The sequence below is a fragment of the Pseudophryne corroboree genome, chromosome 7 (assembly GCF_028390025.1).
Source record: "Pseudophryne corroboree isolate aPseCor3 chromosome 7, aPseCor3.hap2, whole genome shotgun sequence".
Taxonomy (NCBI): Eukaryota; Metazoa; Chordata; class Amphibia; order Anura; family Myobatrachidae; genus Pseudophryne; species Pseudophryne corroboree.
In genome coordinates this window covers 110,293,916-110,309,215 of record NC_086450.1, presented here as the reverse complement: position 1 = coordinate 110,309,215, position 15,300 = coordinate 110,293,916, and the positions used below count along the sequence as shown (strand labels likewise).

Genomic DNA, 15,300 nt, shown 5'->3' with positions numbered 1-15,300 from the left:
GTTATAGGTATCTAGGTCACAGTAGACATTTAGGTCACAAAATATTGCAATACTTTAATAAACAGTATTGCAATCCACAACACTTAGATCACGATGTATTATCACTGGGGGGTCATTCCGAGTTGTTCGCTCGGTAAAAATCTTCGCATCGCAGCGATTTTCCGCTTAATGCGTATGCGCAATGTCCGCACTGCGACTGCGCCAAGTAAATTTGCTATGCAGTTAGGAATTTTACTCACGGCTTTTTCATCGTTCTGGTGATCGTAATGTGATTGACAGGAAGTGGGTGTTTCTGGGCGGAAACAGGCCGTTTTATGGGCGTGTGGGAAAAAACGCTACCGTTTCCGGAAAAAACGCAGGAGTGGCCGGAGAAACGGGGGAGTGTCTGGGTGAACGCTGGGTGTGTTTGTGACGTCAAACCAGGAACGACAAGCACTGAAATGATCGCAGATGCCGAGTAAGTCTGGAGCTACTCAGAAACTGTTAAGAAGTGTCTATTCGCAATATTGCGAATACATCGTTCGCAATTTTAAGATGCTAAGATTCACTCCCAGTAGGCGGCGGCTTAGCATGAGCAAATCTGCTAAAATCCGCTTGCGAGCGAACAACTCGGAATGACCCCCACTGTTTCAGACATAGACATGGTATAAATATAATACTGGGACAGATGTATTAACATATCTTTCAACTGTTCCTTTTTGGCAGGTACAGGACCTTTTTATTATGGTCTGTACCGATTTTTGACTCTCCAAACTTCCATTGAAAGTATTAGAAAGGGTGTGTGGCCACGCCCCCCTTACATGTGGCCACGTCGCCTTTACTAATTTGTACCGATTTTTATGTGTAAAATGTTGGAGGGTATGTATTATGCCTGTAGAAAGTGATAAGTGCAAGGTGATAGCGCAACAGCCAATCATTCCTGGTTTGAAAAAGGACAGGAGCTGATTGGCTGGTGCGATATCACCTTGCACTTCTCTATCACTTCTCCAGCTTAATACATCTGCTCCACTGTTTCAAACAGGGTGAGATGTATCAAACCTTGGAGAGAGATAAAGTGCCAATCAGCTCTTAACTGTCATTTTTTTAAATACAGCCTTTTAGTCATCATTTAAAGGTTGAGGCAAAACAACCTCAAGAGGTTTCTCTTGATCACATTAGTTTACATGTATTGGATTTGAAATGCTTTTTTGCAACTTCTACTAAACACATTGGGGTAAATTTACTAAGATAGGAGTTCTATTTAAGATGGGATGTTGCCGATAGCAACCAATCAGATTCCAGGTATTATCCTCTATAATGTGCTAGATAAATGAGAAGTAGAATGTGATTGGTTGCTATGGGCAACATCCCATCTTAAACAGAACTCCCATCTTAGTAAATTTACCCGACTGCTTTGTCTATCTTCTGTTGTGTTTCATCCATATCTGTATAGCATCAGGTGGGTTGTTTTGTTGCCTTGAGATGCAACACAGAGCTGCTGCCTGGGAAAAGGTATATCCAATGCAGCCAATTGTGTATCCCAAACAACCCACTCTGCCTATTGCAGAGAGGGAAATCTGAACCAGAAAGCAATATATTTAGTAAAAGTTGCAGGAGAACATTGCAAGCCAAGTGGTAAAAGTTGTCAGAGGACAGACAAACGTTTTTCTTCTGTTTCAGTATGAGTACACTATATTTACATGTGTGAGTGTAACACAATGTATTATTCATGTCGGATTAATCTATAGAACTTGCTTTAGTGACCCTTTAATTAACTATTTTCGGCACATAGCTATCCTTAAATAAATAAATATATATATAGAGAGAGAGAGAGATTCAGAATAGATATAATCAAGTCCTTCTCTCGGATGTATGCCATTAATGAATACTGTATTCAGTCTACAAACATTAAATACAAAATTAATTAACAATATGGGTCCACTTAGGGGACCATGTTACCCCCACTATACCTGTGTGTGATTGTTTTATGCAACACTCCAGAGTTCTTCTCATGTACTGCCTACTATGTATTGGTTTGTGTATACTGCTGTAGTAATGCACACAGAAACTCTCTGTACACAAGAGGCGATCCGCACTACCTGGGACCTATGGCCACTGTAGTCATTAATGTACACTACTCTAGTTGTCGTACACAGTAGAGCCAGTAGCTTCCTGCATGCTGCGCCATCCTGCTCATGCTACAAAACCCTTCCCTGGTAACATAGACAGGGAAAGCATTGTGTAACCGATACTTGCTCTTCTACCATATGTACTAACAGAAACTCTCCCCTGCATAGCAATTGGCTGATTTACAGATGAAATAATGATTTTCCAAGGGTTGCTATTAATGTGCACATTGTTTATATGTATGTTATGTCCTGTCTGAGCTGTGCTCTTCACACGGGCAAATCCAGATAACTGGCACTGGGAATAGGTGTCTCTGATCCCTATAGAAAAGGCACCCACAGTGCACTCTGCATTCTCAGACAGTGCTGGATAAGGCATTGATTGAAGAACATGCATAATGTACCATGTGCTGGTGTCTACCTGTGGATGCAATCTCCGTATAAACCTGCGATGCCTATTTATGTGCCAGTAACGCTGCATTTGCCATGAAGGGCACACATCTCAGATAGACCATCTTATGGGAAAGAGTGTTTGTGCGATCCCTATGCACACAAGATCAGTGGAACAGCTACATTTGCTGCATGCTGTGTAACGCTTGGGTAGTGTATTGGGCTTTAGAATGACACATGGGGAGTTGAGATTTTCTTGTTTGCAGATATTGGAAATGTCCTGTCAGAGAAAACATTTAATATGTGTTAAGGGGGGTACTGACGGGAGAGATGAGTGCTGAGTGATCTTAACACAGACCGCTCAGCACACATCTCTCCCCCCGCAATGTGCTGAGCGAGGTGGGGGGGGGGGAACGGACGGGGGGCCGCTCACTTCACACAGCGGTGAAGTGAGCGACCCGCTAGATTGAGCCTGCATGCAGGCTCAATCTAGCGACAGCGACGCGCGGGGCCGCGCATCGCTATCATTGGGGGCTTAGATTTTAAACACAGATCTCTCCGTGTGTACCCCCCTTTATACAATAGCAATTAATGACACTAACTAAATTATGGCTTTGTATATCATTTCATTTCTGTGCAATGATACAAATAATCCTATTAAACTATCATATATAGTTGTGTGTCAGCTCCCGGGGCTACGTAAGTAAATAACTGTCCCTGATTACAGAATGACTAGTACAGAAGACACAATACATTTAGTAATGTTGCATGAGATGTACAATCTAACAAATTAAGAGATTTTAGGGCATATGTCCCCTTTTTGCAGCCAAGCCGCCAGTAAAGTACATCACTTATATCCTCCAGTCTGCTGAAGGCCATGGGTGCTGTAGTCCATGAAGAGCTGGCCTAAAAGATGACTACCCCTAATTGTTTCTATGTTTAAGGGATTATTTATCAACGTTTGTAGAGAGATAAAATTGTGAAAGATAAAGTACAAGCCAATCAGTTCCTGTCATTTTTTTAAACGGCAGATGTATTAAGCCTGGAGAAGTGATAAAGCGGCGATAAAGCAATGATAAGTGGAAGGTGATAACGCACCAGCCAATCAGCTCCAAACTGCCAATTTACATATTGGAGCTGATTGGCTGGCGCATTATCACCTTGCACTTATCACTGCTTTCTCCATTGGGGCATATGTATTAAGCTTTGAGATGGGACAAAGCAGTGATAAGCGCAAGGTGATAACGCTCCAGCCAGTCAGCTCCTAACTGTCATTTTACAAATCCATAATGATTGGCTGGTGCGTTATCACCTAGCGCTTATCACTGCTTTATCACTTCTTTATCCCTTCTCCAGGTTAATATATCTGCCCCGCAGAGCGTAAAATGTTAGGTAGACACTGATTGGCTGGTACTTTATCTCCCACAATTATCTCTCTCCAAGCTTTGATAAATACCCCCTAAGACTCACAGTTGACGTTATATTGTCAAAATTGCTAAATGTCCATGTTACTTGTTACCCGCTCTCATTAATCTCTACTCAGTGTTGGCTTCCTCAGGTGTTGTCTATTTTGCATTGTGTGTAAAGCCTGTACAGGCACCTCAGCAGAGCACTAACCATGTACTAATGCAGTAGATCTTGGCTTCTTACTGTCTTCTGTTTGTCTTGTTTGGCTATTATTTTCCATGCAGTGCTGAAGACAGTGCCCTTTACCGCTCGAACAGCCAAGCGCAGCTCACGATTTTTCTGCGACCCTGTTCTCACTGAGGAATTCCATTACTAAACTTATTCTCTTTCACACCTGATGCGCTTTAAAAAAAAAGGTTTCTGTAGGTTTTTCAACTATTTCTCCATGTTTAGGCATCACCACAAATATCAGAGTGGATTATTTTGCCTGCTGTCCACGTGGAGCTGTGATATTTGCCATCTCATTGCATGTCATTCACACTACAATACTCTCCTCTCACCCTCATCATTTGTCCCCACCTCTTGTGCATGAGAGTTGGACATTCACATTGTTTAGCAACATGAAGACCGGTTACCAAATGTCACATAACGGAAGGTGTTAATGACACATTACAGAGTGTCATTCACTTGTATCACATCTGTCCTTGTGTTTGGTGTCATCAGTAAAGAACATTGTCATGTTCAGTTACACATTATTCTATAATGAATGTATGTACAGTGTATGGAAATGACTCAATTACAGTCAATTTGGCTAATCTACTTTTCCAGTGTATAGTGCGCAGGACAAGCACATAGGGAAGAAGAAATAAACTTTTTTATTTTTTTACTTTAAAGATATTATATTATATTATAATATTATATTATTTTTTTTTCAACATTAAATCTTTATTAAAATTATGTAGGGTAAACAGAGGTACAGAAAAGGAAAGGTAGAAAGCTGGGGGATAGGTCATCCAAACGCATCACACAAATACATTAAATATGTCACGGTAAACAAGCATTATCTTCAGTTGGGGTTTCGTTCAAATTAGAATCAAAAAGAGGACTCTGTGAGGTGGGACGCTGAGAGGGAGCACCCTTGCCCTCCGTAATGTGGAAGTGCCACGGAAGCCACTTCACAATAGAGGAGGAGGGAGCTGAAGAATATGTAACATCCCTAGTCTCCATATCAAAATGAAATTGGATTTTAGAAAGTACTATCTCGAACGGGGAGATTTCCAGTGTTGAGCAATGGTAGCTCTAGCAGATATCAAAATGTGACCTAGAACATTACGGAAGGGTTTAGGGACAACACTAGGGTACCAATGTAGAAGAGCCAGTGAGGGGTCCTGAATTAAAGTAAGTCCTAGGACATCTCGTATAAGATCAAACATTTTATTCCAAAAGGAACGTAAAGTAGGGCATTCCAAAAACATGAAAGATAGTGCTTTCGGAGTGACACAGACGCCAACAAAATTTAGAAGTAGCAGTCCAAATCTTGTGTAGTTTAGAAGGGGTAAAATACAATCTATTTAACGTGCATTTCGGCATGATTAGTGCATTTAGAGAATGAGAAAGAGGAAAGATGAATAGTTTCCCATTGTTGTAGAGTAAAGGTCAGTCTCCCAATGAAGCTGGGAAGGGGTTTTAACCGTCATGTCAGGAGAGACAAGTAAACTGTACAAGTAAGATATGGCACCACGGGGTGAAGATTTAGTCAATCCATGCAAAATACGGTCTGGGGGAGCTTGAAAAACCTTCGGGTTAATGGCCATGCTATCAACCCAGCATTTAAGTTGAAAATAATGGAACCATGCTGACGGACCTAGTGTAAATTTAGAATGCAACTCTGCTAATGGGAGAATAGAGGTTGGGGAGAAAACATTAACAAGGGATTCGACACCTAGGCGTCTCCAATAGGAAGTATGTAAGCGGGGCAGTACCTTGTCTAGCGCTCGTAATGAGAGAGTCCTAGTGGGAAGAGTAATGTCAAAGTGGGTCGAGTGTCGAAGATCCCAAATTTTTAGGGTGTCAAGGATAGAAGAGGGAGATAAGGAGGATTGAGGGCGGAGTTGTCGAAGTAACCAAAGGAGGTCAGGGAGAGGGAACTCCTGAAAGAGACTCCATTCTAAGTCAACCAAAGGCTTGGAATTTGGGGGAAGAAATAAATCACATAATTGAGAGAGCATAGATGCTTCATGGTACCTGGCCAAATCGGGGAGAGTAAGCCCTCCTTGAGATTTAGAACGAGTCATACGGAAATACGCCAACCTAGGGGGTTTGCGTTTCCACACATAGGATAACATTAAGCGCCTCATCTGAATTAGAAACTTACAGGGAACAGCATAGGGGATAGCACAATAAAGGTACATAAATTTTGGTAACATCATCATTTTAAATGCCGCTATGCGTCCCAACCAAGAGACCTCGTGGCACATCCAAGATGAAATTAGAGAGTCTAACTGAGCCAATAAGGGAGCATAATTAGTAGTGTGTACATTCTGTATATGGGAAGGAATGGAAATTCCTAGCTACAATAGGGCTGAATCCTTCCAAGTAAATGGGAAGCGTGACTTGAGAGACTGCAGGAGTGTAGAGGGAATATTAATGGGTAGAGCATCAGATTTAGTGGTATTCAATTTATAGTATGAGGCAGCACTGTAGCTATACAGTATAGAATGTAGAGAAGGCAACAAGGTCTCTGGGTTGGTTACAAACAATGAAACATCAACTGCAAAAAGACAGAGTTTATGGGAGGTATTGCAAACTGAAAGGCCTGGGAAACCAGGGGCTAAGCGGATCGTTTGGGCAAGAGGTTTGATGGCTAAGGAAAATATCAATGGGGAAAGGGGACAACCCTGCCTAGTGCCATTAGAAATTTGAAAAGGGGAAGAGAGAAAACCATTGCTAAAGATTTGGGCAGAAGGGCCACTAAAGAGGGCCAGGATAGATCGGGGAATGTCCCCTCGGAGTCCGAACTTGGATAACACCTGACGCATATATCCTCAGTGAAGGCGATCAAACGCCTTTTCAGCGTCAAGAGAGAGTAGAAGAAGTGGAGAGTTAGTACGGGAGGTCCATTCAATTAAATCTAAAACTCTGCGAGTATTATAAGGGGCCTGGCGACCAAGAACAAAACCCACCTGGTCCGGGGGTATCAACTGAGGGAGCAAGGGATTTAAGTGGTTGGCAATTAATTTGGCATAAATTTTTAAGTCTGTATTCAGGAGCGCTATTGGACGGTAATTCTTGCATTCAGAGGGGTCCTTACCGGGCTTCGGGATAGTCACAATTTGAGCTTCAACCATTTCTGCAGGAAAAGACCCCATGTCAGTGGCCTTAGAGTAGAGCTGTAAGAGAAGAGGAGAAAGGCCCTCGCTGTATGCAGACTAAAAGGAGTTAGTGAAGCCATCTGAGCCAGGAGCTTTCCCCTTAGGCAAATGTTCAATTACAAGTCATATCTCCTCCAGAGGCCAGGTAGCATTCAAGGACACCAGGCTGCCGTTATCTTAGGTAGGGAGAGGGAGGGTGCCTAAAAACGAGGAAATGGTAGCCGCAGAAGGTTGAGGGATAGAAGGGTCATCATGTAAATGATATAATATAGCATAAAACTCTGAGAATAGGTTGCCAATGTCGAGGGGATTAAGACAGTGTTTCCCCCGTGGGAGCAAGGATAATATTATATCTTAATATCAGAATTTATTTTTGCTTTTGCAGATGTCAAAAACTCACTTTTAGGAAATGCTCAACCAGTGGACACTTAGGGGTAAATTTACGAAGGTGGGAGTTTTTTTAGAACTGGTGATGTTGCTTATAGCAGCCAATCAGATTCTATTAACATTTATCTAGCTGCTTCTAGACGATAAAAGATAGAATCTGATTGGTTGCTATGAACAACATCACCATTTCTAAAACAACCTCCCACCTTAATAAATTTACACCTTATAATTAGTCATTCTGCCTACTGGACCACACTGCACACGTCATGCACATTCACATACACAGCACGCAAAGGGGGGCTCAATTAGGAGGATGGCGCTGCCGTCATGTGGACATCTTGGCTCCATCGGTTTCTGTATAAAACCCATCGTAAGCAAAAAGCAGACATTGGAGACCATGTTTAGAAAAATAGCTGACAGGAGCAACATCGTCAGATAGAATCTCTATAGAATTACTGGATTTTATATGCAAGTCTTTGGCGATATACTGTAGCCATCAATTCAGGGAATCTATTTCTTAGGCTCCTGGAAATACTGTAACAAATTGCTGCCCAGTTCCTTCCTGGTCCATTTCAATAATATTCATCATTAACCAGACAAGTGAAAACTAATTAGCACTGTACACTTTGTAAAGTGATGAAACCCCAATGATTTTTGTGTCATTTCCTTATACTTTTTGTTATGACAGAAATGTTTTATGCTATGTATCTGATTAGCCTTTGTTGCTCTTTTTGTCTCACTTTGGAGTGACTTGCTGTATCTACTAACCCACAATTGCATGTTTATATTTGCATGAGAGAAATTTCCATTCTAAGCATGATCTGTTTCATTCAGACTTTACTGTTACATTTTTCAGTTCCAATACAAATGTGTTTCCTGCAAATCAGGTTCCAAAGTGCCCAATTGTACCTACTGTAGAGAAGGATAAGGTCCTTGCCTAAGTAAGACGCATAAATCACATTCAGATAGATTATGTCTGCTCAGTCTGACGCTCCGCCCTCTGTGAGCATGGCATGTATTTTATTACTATTCACCCTCAAAGGTGTACGGGATTCAGGATTACAAATTCAAACTCAGCTGGAAGCTGTCTTGGCAATGGCAGCCATGTTAAATAGCAGTTGGGAGTATGAGAAATTGGAAAGTGCTCCTCCATTGTACACTGCCTAAAGATGGTACACAGTTATTTTAATGATGAATACCTTTAATTTTAGCACGTGTTTTGTACGGGGCAGATTAGAGTGGGAATGGGCAGTTGAACCCTTCCACATTTCTCATGGGATTGAGCAATATCTTGCAATGCCCTGAAAGTCAAAAACAAAATCACTTCACTTCAATATAATCCTTACTATGTTATAGCCTTACAGTAACTGTTTGGCCCATTTTACAAAGTAGCTGAATGAGAAGTGAGCAGGGTCTCCAGAATAGACAGGACCGGGACAATTCTGGTATTTGTACCATAGCAACAGTTGTAGACCCACAGGTTGCCTTAAATAGAAAAGATTATATGTATTCAAAGTATATGTAAATATATAATTGTATTGGAACTGGAAAATGTACTGTTTTTTAAGCTCTTTTAATAATATGTGTATTTTACCTCCCACGGCCATCTGCCTACAGTGGCTGTTTTAAAAAAAAAAAAAAAAAAAAAAATCTCACAACACCTACAAAATATAATAAGATATTTAGTGGTGTTATGATTTTTTTTTTTTTTTGTCGATGTCTTTATGCAGACTTTCTTCTTGTAAACTGTAAAATTCTTCTGTACGGGCATCTCCTTTTCATGTCAGTTGCATTAATTATCTTTCTGGAGCCAATCTCAAAGCAGCTTGCCTATCTACCTGTCCCAATTCTGATGAAATAGAAAACGCTTCTAATAAGCTAACAGGGCGGCCATCTTAGCCCCTGCCTTGCGCTACCTAACATTGCCACTCCCACCCACCTGCCCTTCCTTCCTGCTTCTTTGGCTAACACACACCGAGGTACTGGATTGTAATCTCAGTTTCTTTGCACTCCCAACCCATATTTTTATTTAACCATCATTTTGTGTTTTCTCCTGTTTAGCCTTAAAGAAGAATAATATCACTAAATTTCCAAATGTTCACTCGAGGGTAAGGATTTCTTCTAGCACACCGGTGGTGGAGGATACACAGAGCTGGCAAGCATTATTTTTTACTTGGTTTCCTCCTCTCTCTGTATGCCAGACCAGACATTAGTTATTTAATACCGGTAGAACCCATTCCTGACCCTTTCACGTAGCTGAGGCAGCCAATTAGTGAAGTGAACCTAAAGTAGCAAGGCTACATTCTTCGTTCACAAAATGGCTGCATCCATTGTGAGCAGACAATGAATGCACAGTAACTGTCAAACTGCTTAGCTTTTAACCATTGACAAAGCAAAATGCTAAATTCAGCCAAATTCATCACAAAACCTACAGTAAAGGGGAAAAAAAGAGCGGTGTTGCCTTTATCAGCAAAATCAGTCCATTGCTACACTGAACAAGAAAATTCACTTTAAGAAATTATGATGGGTTGCGAGGAACTTTCCTTTGTAACAGTATTAATATATGTGCCTCAATACTAAAGATTCTATCAATTGTTTAAAAAAAAAAAAAGTAAGCATTTTCTTTATAATAAAATACTTTTTAATAGTTTTCAAATATTGGTTAATAATTCTAAATCATTAAAAAAATGAACATATACCAGTATATGATTTGATGGTGAAAGTTTCAGAGAAAAATAGTTTAGTATTATGTATTTTGCTGCTTTTTTTTTTTGGTGACTTCATTGCGTGTCTGCGCAATATCTTCATCATTCCCAAATGTTCTCCCCTAGCACAAACTGGCAGTTAATACTGGGAGTAACATAAGTATGATTTTTATACTTTAAACTCCTTCAATGCTAAGGATAAGTGGAACTCATTCTTAGCACTTTTGAGACACATGTACAGGACAAGTCTGACACATCCTTAGCACTGAATCACTGAAATATACTCGGGGTACAATGCCAACTTTCTCAGAAAGATCCGGGCATGAGATTTGAACGGAGCATAATTAGCGCTGTGTGCTGCCTCTTGTCCCCCTACTATAACATTTTAATTGCACACCCATTCACCGGTGCGTTGATGAGCATAGTAGTGGTGAATAGGACATACCAGCCCAACTACCTGCCTCTCTGATCAGGGCAGTGCAGTCCAGATCACAGATACTGTCTGTTCTCCTGACAAGAGGTGTGGACTAATATTGTAAAACACTGGGAAATACAATCCTTTAATTTAGGTCAGAACAGGAATAATATATTAATGTATGTATCATCCTGGCCGATAGACCTTAAAATGCATCTGTTCCCTGATCTGGGATGCAGATACTATTTAATCTTATAAAAGTACTTGTCGCAAGTCAATAGTAAAAACCACTGAACATTTTGCCAGTCTGCCACAGCTGTGGAAGATGGTGGCTGTTTGGTAGCAGGCAGGCAGTTACACTTCAACAACAGCTGAAGTCACATTTTCTTTACACCTTATATAATGTATTAAACCTACTGTTAGCGCCATCATTACTAATATTATTCATAAAGCGACACCATTATTTTAAAAAAGTTCATGTTTTTGTATTCGTTTAATTAGATGATATAGCCAATGTTGTATCCAAGAATAGTGATATATTTTATTTCCTCTTGGTGCAATTGATTTGGAATCTATCTGTATATAGGTCCATTGTGTCTATATAAGAATTGTGCCTAGCAGCTACTCTGATCACACACAGACTGATAGCAGTCATATGCAAATTGCTGGAATAAATTACAATGATCCAACAAATAATTTTAAACTAAAATTAGATTTATACTAAAATATTCATAACAGTTTTGGATATAAGAATAAATAAATAAATTGAGTGTAGGCGTCCGATAAAGTGTAGGCTAAGTGATGCCTATAGGTTAATTAGTGTGGATTATAATAACCATAAATAAACGCTATGTGCTGCACAAAGCACAACAGCCTCGTAACCTTAACAGCTGAATGTTCCGACTTACATGGTGACCGGGTTTAATGGACAATTTGTGGCCACACACACTGCAATTTATGCCCGGTTAGGTCTAGAACCCGCTAATGAACTATCATAATTGCAGCATGGAAGGTTCACTTATCATTTTCTGTGGGCTGGTCATTTACAGATCATAAATAGTAGTTATTACTTTGATTTATAAAATAACTCTATTCAGTGATAGTGCAGGCAACTGTGGTGTTCCAACAATATAAAAGATGAGCCAAAAAAATTTAAATAAATGAATTATTCACCATATACTGTTGAGGCAATCCTTCCAAAATTCATACAACAAAAATACAGGCATTTGTGGAAGGTTTCAAACCACACAAATTATTAATGTATCCCATTTTAGTTATTCTGAGCATTAACTCTTTATTGAGAACTTTGATAATGGTGGAACTTTAATTGCACCATTTTGATTCACTTAACCCCATTGTAGAAATACCGTACTGACTGAACTTTTACGCAACCTATTTCTGACACTTAAAAAACTCCTTTCATTAATACAACTTGCTAAGATATTGGGCTAAGATATTGCCCTCCCCACTCACCGTAACATATTACAATTACAGTACTTGTCTATAATAGCCAGTGGGCCACCGGTACTTATCCCCAATTTGTCTAAATTTAATACAATTCCCTTTACAAGCTGCTTTGATTGGCTGCCAGGTCTTTTCTGTTAACCGGACTGTAAAACTTGAGCTAAAACTTCTGTCTTCTTACAGATCTTAGAAGCCAACCGTATAGGAGAGCCGATGCGGTGAGGAGAAGCGTGAGAAAGCGCTTTGATGACCCGAACATGCGCTCTGTAAATGGTGCTGAAATCCCTGTATGAGCTGGAGTCGTTCCTTGCAAACCAGCGGGTCTGTGCATATGCGGTGGGGCAGATCACTATGGCCCGCATGCAACGCACGGCAGCATTTTCACTGCACCTTTTGAACAAACGTATGTAACCTTTGAACTGCAAAGGGCTCAACTGATCAAAACTTTGCATCTAGAATGCAGAAACAAGCTGGAATTTCCACTCAAGACAGATATGTATCCAACTGTAGCTAACAAGTGCCTAAATCGGAAATACCTGCTCAAATTAATCCAAGCAATAGAACTTGATTTGATCAGGTATCTTTACACCAATACGTCACTCAGTGTTTTTAACCAAAATGTAAAATACATATTCCCCTCCCCCCCCCCCCCCTTTTTCCTTTGTTACATTCAAGTTGAAAGAGTGGTTAATAATAGTCCCTGGAAGTTTGTGGTTGACTTGTACATAACTATAACTGCAGTCTGGACTGACCAGTGAAGAACAGAAGAAGTCTTTAGAAGGGTTTGTATGACGTCATTCAAAGATGGTTTTGTGCTAAAATTGCACTTAATGGTCATTAATATTTAAGGGCTTATAGTGTGTGTGAAGGAAGGACACCTACAAAACAAACAAAAAATGCAGAATTGAGTGGTAAAACACTTCAGCTGTTCTTTTTGTTTTTAATTATATACATACATCTTGATTTTTTTTTTGAGTAACAATTGTTCATATTAAATCATGCCACATTTATAAAAAAAAAAAGTAAAAAAAAAGAAAAAAAAAGATTTTTGTAATGATTAACTTGCACTAAATAATACAGTATTAGGCTTTATAAAGTCAAATCAAGTACAGATATTGGACAGATCTTAATGCGTTTTATCATAATCTTAGGTTCTCATTTGGAGTTGGTTAACTACAGTATCTATTGAAAGTGCTGAAAATTGTAGTTCAGGAACATAGCACTAAATCAGATTTAAGCAATCTGCATCTCTCCGTCTTGTCGAACTATAAATCCCAGCATGCTGAAGGGTTGCAGATAGTCCATCTGTGTTCTAAATCAATGACCATAAAATAAAATAAAATTGTGCAATGGTTTATCCTCTCAGCCCGAGAATCAGACCTGCTAAGGATTCTCTATGGTTGGGATAAGGCGTATAGAAGAGCATGTCTGTAAATTACTGGAGTTTATGTACCATAATCCCGCAATGCAGGACACAACATTTTATTTAATCTCATTATAGATACTTTTTTTTTTTGGAGTACCTAAAGTACCCTTTTGGTTGACATTATTTGATAGCAAACTAACATGTTTATTGTAAAATAAAATATTGTATAGTATTTAACCACTTTAGAGGAGATTTACAAGTCAATGTTACTTTGGTTTTGCTTTGGGTAATAGAACCAGATAAAGAAAGTTGAACCATCTCTTAATTTTATTTTTATTAATGTAAAATAAAAATGCACGTTCAAGACTGTGTTCGTTCTTGGCAAAGGTTTATCTTCTATCCTTTGTTATATTTCAAAGGTTTATCCACCCAGCTTTTATCTGTTTCTTCTACTTAATTTGTGTTTAAGTGGACCACTCATAACATTTCCAAATTCATCATCCTTATATAAGATGTAGTTTTATGATAATCTGTTTTTAAATGTACAGATATTTTGCTACAAAGTTGGTGCAGTTTTTATGTTTTTTTGTTTTGTTTTCTACTTCTTCAATTCCCAATTTAGCCGCTGAGTGATACTGTAAATATTGTTTAATAAAATAAAGTCACATCAGCCTGTGCTACACAACCTGAATGTTATTTTAAATTATAGGGTTTTTGTTTATTGTTTTCTTTTTTAATATATATTTAACGAATGATAAATTTGAGGATCGCAGTTACAACACTGACATTTGCTTAACTTTACAATTTTTTTTTCTCTTGTGTAGAACAGCCAATACATGTTACATTTGCACATGCGTGTATACTTTACATGCTGGGGAAAACATGCCAATGTTGGAAGTAATATAATTTAATAAATAAACAATATTGTAGAAATGATGCCTTTTCTTCTGAACTAATGAGAATGTAAAAAAAAATCTAAATCTTAAAATCGAGCCTGAAGTGACATTTTGTTTAAAACTTGTAAATCTAACGTCATTTACCTTACTGTAACATTGGATGTATTGGCATGTTTTCTTCAGTGTTCCTGCAGTTTCTTAGTAACATGTTTCTTCTGTCAATTGCATATGATCAAATAAACTATTTACACTACTAAGGATGATGGTCTCGTTTTGTCCCCATTCCGGTCATTCGAAAAACAGGTCTTTCTGCTTTCACAGTCCTAGTGCAATATAGATAATAAAAGGAAACACTACATGCAGAAGTAAAAGTTGCATCTGATTAGCTTAGTGATGGTGTCCAAATTTGCTTATAGAGAAAAGCAAACAAATGTGGACTGCATTTTACAATAATTGGCCAATCCAGAGGACAGTCTGTTTATTGTGTTGTACTTACTTCACACACAGCTTATCTCTATATATACATTCATAACAATATAAAATAAAAATAGAAGCTGTAATATGACCAAACACCACATACAACGGTGGACCATCAACTTTTAAGCGCCTGTGTATCATGCTTATGTAGGGAGCTTTAACTACCAGGAAGACTTTCTCCAGTATCAACAGCTATATATTCAGTAGCTTTTCTCAGTAGGTACAGTTCTTCCAATAGATCCTGGAACTCAGACATTCAAGGCAAATAAAGTGCAATTCTGTAATACTGCTAATAAATCACTGTGATTCTATAGACA

General features: G+C 39.0%; 1 protein-coding gene across 8 annotated transcripts in view; it reads left to right on the top strand.

Annotated features, from left to right (window-relative positions):
- The window catches only part of FMNL2 (formin like 2), a 446,274-nt gene extending 431,515 nt beyond the window's left edge, over positions 1 to 14,759 (top strand). For 2 of the 8 annotated variants that reach the window (XM_063933533.1, XM_063933538.1), the window contains 2 exons: positions 9,722 to 9,815; positions 12,428 to 12,513. In XM_063933533.1, coding sequence (XP_063789603.1) covers positions 9,722 to 9,815; position 12,428 — 95 coding nt within the window. In that variant the 3' untranslated portion in view covers positions 12,429 to 12,513. Of the gene's footprint in view, positions 1 to 4,186; positions 4,325 to 9,721; positions 9,816 to 12,427 lie in introns of all 8 variants that reach the window. The other 6 variants (XM_063933534.1, XM_063933539.1, XM_063933532.1 and 3 more) reach the window with 4 other exon arrangements.
- Positions 14,760 to 15,300: the final 541 nt, after the last annotated feature.